Genomic DNA, 10,828 nt, shown 5'->3' with positions numbered 1-10,828 from the left:
GTTAATCCAGATGTGTGGTTTGGGCCTCCAGCTGACTGTGACAAATTCCTCTTTTCTTTCCCCAAACTAATTTGAAATTTCTTCTGAATGTTGTTTAGAGCATCAAAGTTTGCAGAATATGCCATGTCAAAGTAGAGGTATGACACTCACTGGTACTTAAACCCTGCCTGATGCACTAGGATGTGCTTTTTCATTACTGGGCTCTGTCTCCCTCACTCTGCTTTTCAATCTGTCACACAGTCACTGGTCATGTAAACGTCTGCAAACATACTGAACATGAGTAATGCAGCATCTGTTGCTATTTATTAAACCGTGGTTTATATCTTTGGAGTACATGGTATTATCCTTCATAGATGTGGCTTTATCTCTGTTATTACAATACGGAATTAATTAAGAGTATTAAAGTTTGTGTCTAAAAAAAGGATATTCCTAACTTTTATCTATGGAGGCAACATTTTCATATCCAGTCTCTCCTAAAGGCAGCATCCTTTGGGAAGATGTGATAGACACATTTAGGTAAATATTATTCCTCCAGCACACATGGTTTCCATTGCAATTGATCCCCTGCTGTTTCCTTCCAAGCACTTTCCTCTGTTACATACTCCACAATGGTGGCTGAAATACTGATCAGCGACAGCAGAGACAAATTGACTCCAGCAACTGGGAGTTTTAAGGGCAGCAAATGTTTATATCTGAGTTTGTATGTACCGTAATTACTGAAATACAGTTTTTAGGCATGCACTGAAATTTTCAGTGGCATTGAAAGTCTAAAGTTGCTTGAGCTAGTTATAACTTAGTAAAAGGATAGAACAGATAAAGGCTAAGTGAATGAGATGGGACATAAAGATAGTGCACTACAAAACAGCCACATGGGCCCAAAAGCGGTAGAGAAGATGCTTCCTCCTGTAGCCTCCCCTTAGGGCTGGGAACAGCTTGGGTGCTTCACACAGACCTGGCACAGAAGCTGCACCTGAGCCACTTGTGAGCTGCCTGAAACTTGGGGGTCACAAGCTGCTCACTGCAGTCTATCAGAGAAATAATCCTACATGCTTTTAAACTGGCACAGCCATTGGTAAAAGTCTCTTAGCAGACAATAACAGCAAGAAGCTGGGAAAAAGCAGGGTGGGAACTGCTTTGCCCAGTGACTGTGTTTCCTCAAATGCATGTCAAACTACAGCTCTACATGTGGCAGGGTGAGAAAACATTTTCCATCACCCAGGATTCACTGGGCACCATTGGGCTGCAGTGGATGTCACCCCAAATCAGACTGAAGCTGGCGTGCCCACCAGTGGCATGGGGAGCTGCATAGAGGTAAGAGGAGAACCAGTGCATGCACCAGCATATTTGTGGCAGCTTCTAAGTCTCTAGCACATGAACACCATTGGTCATAAAGATATGCTTGTGCCCTGGCTACTTCTCTGTGCCAGCCAGATGAATGTGCTCTCGAGGGTTCAGACTCTAAGTATGTGCTTACTCCTTTACACAGGGTAGTCTAAATGTCCTACAAAAGCCACTGGTTGTGGCAACAGCAGACCAAGCATTGTCATTCTTTAAAGCTTCCCTTTTTTCTTTACTTTATTATTATTATTACTACTTGTTAAGCACTCTGTGCTCTAAACTTTCAAGGCAGGATCACGTGGTCTCTGGTCCCAGGTCTAACTGCAGGTCTGATGCTGGAAGCTGCATTTATACAAGTGACGCTGGCATTCCCTGCAACTTCGCCATCTGCTGAGGGGCTGGACCTAACTGGCAGAAACCCTACAATGAGAACTCGACAGAAAAATCTGCCACATGAAAGAAGCATCACACGACTAAAATACACAATGTTCCTTTTACCAGGAGAAATTTTTAAGATGGGAAGATCTTTCTAACACAAACTGGAACCACTTCAGCTTTTGCATTCTGTTTCTTCGTCTGAAATGACCTCAGGTTGGCCCTTGCAAGGCCTTGCTTTGGGCGAAGTACTTCTGACGTGTATCTCAGGAGGATAAGACATGGAATAAACTCCCATTACCCCTTGCTAATGTAGAGCACAGCAGATGTCTGAAGCCCTGTTCAGTGGGGTCGATGTAAAACAATAGCAGGTCCCTGGCAGGACCTTCCCTTCAACTTCCACAGGACCCACTGCAATGGAGAGAAGGGTCTGTGGCTGTCCATTTAAAAAGCCTTGCTGTCACAAAGCCTGCAGCAATGTGGCCATCACTAAAAGTCTTCTTGTAGTGCTAACTAGGAACTCTCACTAATTGATATCACTATCAGAGTCCTCCTGCCCCAGAGTAAGCAGCAGGGGTTACAGTGCATGAGAAAGACAGCGTGCAAAGGCATTGCTGCGGGTTAATTGAGTACTAACGAGCTGAAAGGTGTGGTCCTACACTACGAAACACGGGGAGAGACCATCAAAAACACAGCACGACCCCAGGCAAGAGATCAAGCATCTTCAGTCCAGGGGTGCCCCAGCTGCTACAAGGTCCCACATAGAAATGGCCACACCGTGTCGGCTGTGTCTCAAAAGCTGTAATTTCCTGTGTGGGCTAAGCAGAAAACAATGTGGCATCAACACAGAGGCTGTAGTCCGGCTCTCCTGCACAAAGCCAGCGACTTCCCCTAGGAGGAGGCATGAGGTCAGTGGTGATTTGGGCTTTCCCGACCGTGCTACAGAATAGGTACTGTATGCTCACTGCTTCCAGGGACTCCCAGGAGCAGCACATTACACTGTCGTCTCTTACTGTCTGAAATTATGCTAACCCCGGCTATTTTTCAGAGGCCTCATTTACAATTTTAGCAAAAGGCGATTGCAGGAAGATCTTGGGACCACACTGTCTACAATTAGGAGCCTGCAAGTACAGCCGCAGAATGTCCTTCAAGACCTAAGTGTTCGAGGGGGCTCAGGAATACCCATTCACTGCTTGGGGCACTCACAGATTAGCCTCAGGAGTGGACAGTGATGCTGGGTGAGCTGAAGGTGGGAAACACTGGCATTTCTTCATTTGGTTACAGTAAAGACTTAGGCAATTAAAAACAAACTTTTCACAGCATGTTTAGAATAAACAGTCATTCTTTATCATAAGAAGTCACACCTTACATATAAATAATTTGAATGTTTCGCTCTTTCACGGAAAGTAACAGAGAAAAACCTTCAAGGTTGATACATGGGAGCTGGTATTAGAAATCACATAGAATCAACCCCAAATCCTGCATCCAAACACACACATCTTTGGATCCAGGGTTGACCTATACACCACTTCACTCCCCTGCACTGGAAGGAACTGAATGAAGACCCTCCTTGGAGGACCACCCCCATCATCAGCCTCTGGTTATGGATCCCAACCCTGCAACCTTGGCCTCATCACTGAAATCCAGTCCTTTACGTTTGCAGTAGCAAGAAATCCCAGTTTGTAGCTGCAGAAAGAACCATTGCCTTCCCCAAAGTGCATTATCTGTAGGTTTTGGAGGTGACTGAAATAACTAAGCCTACCCAAGCTGGATCCCTTGCAGCTATTTCTATTTCTTGGCTGACAAGCTGGCCAAAGCAGCAAAGCTAAGTATTGCACAGTCTAGCAACATTTGGCTAAACTGAGACCATTTATGTGGAACAGCAGTGTGGGAACAGAAAAGAAGCTAGCAGAGCAGCAATGAGAAATTTGAGCTTTGATCAAGGAGACAGCAGCATTTGACTCTATCTGAGCTGGCAGGGAGATCCCATCCCAAAGCAAAATAAAATATGACATTCTTTCCAGCAGATGAAATTCTCCCCAGTGGTTTGTTCCTCCCAGGATCATTTTATGTGATCTCATTGTCTTTAAAGTCTTTCCCCTGAGGAAGCTGAACGTTTAATATAGACTACAGCATTAGTATCCGGTATTAAATCAGTCCAGCTACTCTGAAATGAGGCGAGTGGGCGTCCTGGAAAGGAAATAAAAACACAAGTTTAATAGAGGAGATAGGTTCACCTTGACCCATGCTATTTACTGTAAAAGACACAGGAACACACTGCTTGCACAATGGAGGGTCACTCTGCCCTGCCATAGATGTGTTTTACACTCCCAGTAAACTCCAGATGCTCAGAGTGTGCACAAGGAATGCATCATCCCACTAACCCCAGAGGCTTTTATGTCTTGCTTTGTTTTACCAAGCAGCCCTAAGAGAGACCAGCACGTTCCCACAGCTCTCATTAATCCAGCTGCCAAATTTAGGCACTCGGCATTTCAGTCACACATTTTTGTCATCTTTGGCTGCAAAGATGAGCTATGAAACTGTGAGGAAGAAAAATGTCAGGAAGGGGAAACAATAAAGACCTCAGGCGTGGTGCAGGATGTCAGGGATCAGCACCTAAGCAAGGCACTGCAGAGAGGGTCTCTGTCCCACGTGCTTCTCCCGCATCCTCACCACGGTTTCAGGCAGGGTTCCCTCCAGGCAGGCACTGCACACAGCACTAACAGCTGCCCCGGGAGGAAGCCAGATGTGCTGCGCTAGGCACAGCTCACACAATCCATTGCTGGTGTGAAACCTGGTGCCTCAAAGAGATTTATGTTGCATCCATGTAAGAGCTCTTATGTCATTAGATCACCACACGTCAATTGCACACATGCCCACAGAAAAGCTGCTTTTTTGGTAGCTTGGGTTTGTTTTTTTAAATGTCATTGAGCCAACAAAACACAATTCTTCAGCACCACTGTGAGTGAAAACACTCATTTACCTCATTTAGTGTTTCACTTCAAGAAACAATTCAGCCCACACTTGAAATGTCAGCTAAATGAGATAATTTAAAATAATTCTGAAAACATGCTAACTCTAAGAGGCTATAATCAGAGCTAATTACAGGGACATTCTGGAAATCCCTTGGCTTGGGGCTTTAGTTTTGATAAAGGGGATAACAACTTGTAAGCTATGATTCTTTTAATTACAACAATAGTAACCACCTTCTTTTACACGGCTTCTTTCATCTCTAAAAACCCCATAGCTTTGCAATCTATACATACCACAGGGATTGTTTAGCCTAACACCAAAGTGAAGCCATCTCTGCAAGAAATGAGTAAGTGTTTAACAATACCTGGCAGTCCCGGGCAAAATTTGTAAGGAAAAAAGGTGCAGAGGGAGATAATTCCTCTTGTGTCTCCTTACAAACACTCAGGGGAATTCTGGATGCCCACAGTGGCAGCCATCTGATCTTGAGAATAAGGAAGGAAACTTTTTTATGTGCATGTAGACTCAAGGTACTATGGAGGAAGGCAGCAACACCACATGGCAGCACCCTGTCACATTGGCCCAAGCTCACCTGTCCACGTCCTCTGCTGGGTGACGATAAAGCTTTGACACTGTGACTGGGAGTTACAAATGGCAGCAGCTTCCTCGGCGCTGTGGATGGACAGCAGGCAGCCCAGGTGGCTGTAGGAGGGCCAGCACTTGTAGTCTTCTCCTTCCACCGTTCGGAAACCCTTCAGGGAGATGTAGTCTGGGGACAGAAAGAGGGGGTCTAGGGAAACACTCTAGGTGCACTTTCAGGGACTAGTTAGGCTGCACACCTAATGAGTGAAACTCTTAAAAGAATTGCAGCAGTGACAGACTGAATTGACCTGCCAAGATGGGGTGGGGGCAGCTGCGAAGTTAAAAGAAACCCAAATCTTGGCCTTTGGTTCTGCTATGGAGCACAGGACAGCAATTCCCCCAGGAATTGGGGGACAGGGGTCAGAGCTCTCAAGGGTGAAGTGACAAGGCTGCCACCACAGGGTTGCATAAGAGGAGAAGGCTGATATGCAAACCCACAGGCCCTTCACCTTTTCCCTGGAGAAGCCAACCTCACAATAGCCTCTCCTACACCCCAGCCTCAACAGCAGGAGCTCGTCACAGATCCAGCACAAAGCTACATGGGGCACAGACTGACCCACCCATCATGGTGCCACCCACAGAAACAGGAGACTGAGGAACTCCAGTGGGGAAAGGGAGGCCAGATCCTGCTCCTGACGAGGAGACCTGACAAAAGACCTGACAAGCCTGAGCAGGTGCTGCTCAGGCTATTGTTCACTGACTGCTAAGTCTCTCCCCACCTTCCCACACCTCTAGGATGGTGATCATTTTGGCACAGTGTGAAGTCAACAGACAGGTGTTGTTGGAAAATACCAGTAATTCCTGTTAAAGCTGATAGGCCTTCCATGCAAATGACCAGATATCTTTGTTCATAACGGTGCAAATTATAGTTCTTTCACATGTAAAGAGATTTCCTCTTGCAAGCCACCATCACCCCCCACCTCATGTGAACACCCAGGAAGACTCAAGCCACAGTAACCACTGGATTTTTGAAGCCTTCCTTTTGATCAGCCTCATCTCTACCACTGAATGGGTCCTTTTCAGAGGAATGCACCTCATAAAGGCACATTTATCCATCCGCAGGTCCAATAAAATGATCTTCAGAGAAAAGGAACTTAGAGGGCACCAAGGCCCCAGTCATCCCACCACACTCATCTCGATGCTGTCATCTCCCCACTCTATGTTTTCATAATAATCTGTGCTCAGCAGACAGAAACCACACAGTGAAATGGGAAGTTTGAATATCAGCCCAGAAAACTGACCTGTTGGTCCAAAGGATAAGGATATCCTGAGACAAGAGCCACTCACGTTGTTATCCCAAATACATTCACTTGAAACACTGATGCTCATTCTGAGTATTTAGAAGCAGTGCAAACACATGTCCATTTGTAAGCCAGATTGTCTGCACTGCTTTTACTTTGCAAAGCAATACAATCATGCATAGCTCCCATGGAAAAAAACAACAAAAACCTGCTCCAAAAAAGGCGCTTCTGGTGCTTTTTCTAGTGACTGCCTGAATGTATGGGAGATCAGAATTTGACCAGTTACCAAGTGCCTTGCTCCCTCAGCAGTTACTTTACTTAGAGCATTCAAAATCAACTACCTTTTAAAAGAAGAGGTCTTTTCTGCAGATAGAGCCCAGACTTGTACAGATGTAAAACCTTTTCAAAAGCTCGCAGGGTTTCATTTATTCCATATCGTAAATCACCTATATTTAAGGAAAAAGATGACAAAGATAAGCAATTCCTCGAAATACCATTTAGAGTCTTCTAATAAAGTTTATGAATATTAGCTGGTACCTGTTGCATTCAGAATATCACTCAAAAGGGGCCGCAGAGTTGGTGGTGCAGAGTGTGGCAAAAGATAGGTGAAAAAATACCTGCAAAAAATCCCACAGGCTGATTAGAATACAGTGCCTTCATTTCCCTGGTGATTAAGTTGTCTACATTTTCCCGTGACTTGATTATCCACATGCAATTAGTAGGTCTGCTTTGGTTATAAAGTTATGTTTGAGCACACCTTGGTGCCTCAGATGGTTCCTGTAAGTTGGGCTGGAAGCCTGGTCCTTGCTGCATGAAATCTACCTTGCAAAGGTTCATGCAATAAAGATTCCCCTCATTCCCCTGGGCCATTTTTGTATACTAAGCAATGTATTTCCTACCAAAAAAAAAAAAGGACCTGTATAAAAGAAGACTCATACAAGACCTTTCTCTTGCCCTGAAAAGTTTGCCCTTCTTATTGCCCCTCAAAAGTCAGAATGACTCATTTCCTGACCCTTCCACAAAATTCCTGTTCTAGGAAGACAAGTGCACAAGAGACAAGTGCAACTGCAAGGCTGGAATAATCTATGTAGTAATCTATTCAGTGCCCTTTAGAACTGAATCCTGGAAATCCAGGCTCCCTTACCAAGTCCTTCTGTGTAAATATCCAGCTGCGAAGGCTTCCTTCCAGGACCTGACCTGCCAAGCATCAGTGGTGAGCAAAAGTCCCGGCGTTTTCAGCTGATGGCCACGAAGTGCTGCAGCAGCCTCAGCCCCTTGCCTGTTACCTGCTCCATTGCTCTCCCATAGGAGCCCATAAGGAGATTTGGAATTGAAGGGAAGAGTTGGACAGCCTGTTCCCAACAATGGGGACTCAAAGCTGGTGGGCTTTTGCAGGTAGCCTGCACTGCCACTGCTTTCAGCAAGCACAGTCCATGGATGTCAGGCACCAGGGCTTGTTTGACAAACAGCAAATTCACAGGTGCAAGCTCTGGGGCAAGTTTTTAGAGGGTGTTGGGGAAAGGGAGCAACAGAAGAAAGATGCCTTCATTCTTATCAGACAAAAACTACACTATTTTCGTGCCTTATAAGGAAAATAACTTGCTTCAAAGTGATCCTTAACTACCCTTTGACAGAGGTGAGGGGAATCACCGCACTGAAGAAGCACAAGGTGCTAGAGGCTGCATGGCAGAGCATGAGCTCAAACACCCCAGATCTTCCCCCAGGTAGCTGGACATACCGATACGCATTGAACAGATTCTTCTTTTCATTTATTCCTTCGCATCTCCCAACCACAGAGCATTTGAGAGGGAAGCTTTTGGTAGGAAAGTCGAGTGTGCAGTCATTATCTTCCTTGCAAGACAGCTCCTCGGTGCTGGCATCATCCATGTCTGTCACTTTTAGGTTTCCATCCACCATAACAAACTGCCTTGGCTGGAAATCCAAGAGGACTATTGAACCCAGGGGGGAATGTGCCAAGTAAAACAGCAGCTTCACAAGACTCAGGCAAATCTGAGGAAGACAAGATGAATATGCATGGAAAAAAAACCAAACGAAAAACAGCTATTAAATTGGAAGTAGAACAAAGGGGAGGGCATTCAATTAAATTAAAAGGGAAAAAAGCATATAGAACTTAAAAGGTAATTATATGTATGCTACAAAATTTATTATCAACATTGTCACAGGATTTGACTGGTAAGTAGTTTAGCAACATTTTTTAAAAATGTGTGTACACAAAAAGAGACATTTGCAGTTAGAAGAACTAGAGGAGAAAGCTGTGAGGAAAACAATAGCAGCCTTCATGTTTCAGGAGCTATATTGATTTGCTAGCTGAAATCAGAAGGGTTTTTCCCAGTCTGGCATAAAACTAATAGATTCCCCTCCCTTCCCCCATGCTGCTCAATACAGACTGAGGCTCCACGGTCATTAATACCAGATTCATGCCTTGCTGCATCACTCAGCAGTATGAATTTGGGCACACAATCATGATTCTGAAGAATTAGTCAAAGCTTGCAATGTATTTATTGCGAGCTTTTTTGCTTTTATGACAACTTTCTGGCAGCATGGAAAGGCCAGACAATACCTGACCCAGCAGAAAGCTCGGTAAATTATTTTTAAACAATCTAGAGCTAGAGGACTGCATTTATACTGCACCAGCACTTTGCTCAAGTAGCTTTTTGCAGCAGTTTTCATTCAGTATCAGGAGCCCTGGCATCAGAAAAGCTGCATCCTCAGCTAGGTGTGCCAGGCAGCCCCACGTCACCCTTCGCTGCTGCCGATAGCGATCTGTGCAGGCATGAGGGTTTTTTCCCTTGGAACATCTCACACAATCCCTGGTATCTGATGTGGCTCATCACAGGGGAATCCCATATGTTTAGACACCCTAATTAGGAAACAGGACCAGACAGTGCCAGTGTAAATTCTGAATTAGTGTCTTCTGCAGTCAAGGGATTATTAAAATCTCTAATGCCACAATACCAAACTTTACCAGGAGCTGATCCAGCATCATGGGTTTCTAGCTCTACAGGAGACTTTGGCACATTTAAGATGAGGTGCTAGGAAAGCTATGTAGAAGCCAGCACGGAATTGAAGAAAGGAAAACTCCACAAGCCAAGAGAAATTACTCTAGAAGCTCTGATGCTATTTTAACTTGCTTAGTGAAGCAATCATAAGAATCCTAGCTTTGCATCCCACAGCTGAGCGAGCGTGCTTGCCACACTCCCCCTCTGGCTCAGATGGCAAGGTTCCCCTTCAACATTAAGGACCACATGCAGACAGGGATTTTATTTTAGGAGTTTTGTTTTATTTTGCCCAAAGCATTTCTTGCTGACACTAAGATACCCTTGCTTCTCCAGGATGCTTTTTTTCCTCCTGGCACCCAAACAAGTAGGATTGAACCCCCAACTGAGCCTTTGAGGGAAACAGCTATAACCAAAGTTGCCAAAGTCACCACGTCACAAGTCATTTATATTCCTGGGGAGCATATGGGTCCCTACGCAGGATGCCTGGGAGACGAGGCAGATCTCACCAGCAGGGCTGGAATCCTAGCACCTACAGCAGGAGGAAAGTAGTTTAGTAGTGATTTTACTACAGTAATTCCTAGAGGGCCAAGATCAGAAACACCACACAAACACATGGTGGGGACAGCTTGCTCAGCTTGTTGCCTAGAACAGGTAACACATAGGATACCACAGACTTGGAGCATGGTGAGGTGGCTTTTCCAAGTCAGACTCGGGTTGCTGAGGGGCCTCCTGACCAAAGCCCTTCTGCATAAATATATATATATAAGCAATATAGAGGCAAAACTAACGTTACAGTGTAATAGAAAGGCATTAACCACTGCCCCAGCATCGAGTACGATTTTGCGTCTATTTCCTCCCAGATGAAGTTCTTTTAACACCGCTCTGTAGAGAAAGAAACTAACTGTGAGATACCAAACTAGGGCTGTGTAACGTGATTTAAAAGGAATGAAAAGGAAACGATTTACAAACAATTTGTGTGATCAAACAGAGTGTCGGCAGGAGAATCCCGTTTGCCCCAGCGGTCACCACCGGTTCTTCGCCGGTTTACCCAGTTTGTGGTCTAAAACCGACTGATAAAACCCTTTTGCTTTGTTTTCTTACTTTAAATCTTTCCTCCCAGGGGGTCTGCAGGAGCTGAATCATCTCCAGCGGGGATCCTAGCTCCAGCATGGCTGTGACCCGTAGCTCAGCATCTCCGCTGTTGTCATAGCATTGACCGTGCAGCTGCGGCAGAGTAGAAGC

At 45.1% G+C, this 10,828-nt stretch overlaps 1 protein-coding gene across 1 annotated transcript; it reads right to left on the bottom strand.

Annotated features, from left to right (window-relative positions):
* Window positions 1–284: 284 nt before the first annotated feature.
* LOC103612233 (extracellular tyrosine-protein kinase PKDCC) lies at window positions 285–10,825 on the bottom strand (the record flags this gene model as incomplete). Its single annotated transcript, XM_017728937.1, has 6 exons — window positions 285–3,903; window positions 5,276–5,452; window positions 6,908–7,012; window positions 7,104–7,183; window positions 8,305–8,576; window positions 10,688–10,825. Coding segments are annotated over 6 exons (876 nt in total), but the record flags the coding sequence as incomplete, so codon positions are not given.
* Between the last annotated feature and the right edge of the window lie 3 nt (window positions 10,826–10,828).

This window comes from Corvus brachyrhynchos, unplaced genomic scaffold (assembly GCF_000691975.1).
Source record: "Corvus brachyrhynchos isolate BGI_N302 unplaced genomic scaffold, ASM69197v1 scaffold1, whole genome shotgun sequence".
Lineage (NCBI taxonomy): Eukaryota > Metazoa > Chordata > Aves > Passeriformes > Corvidae > Corvus > Corvus brachyrhynchos.
Note: the sequence above shows the minus strand (reverse complement) of the source record. Positions and strands in the feature narration are given on the sequence as shown.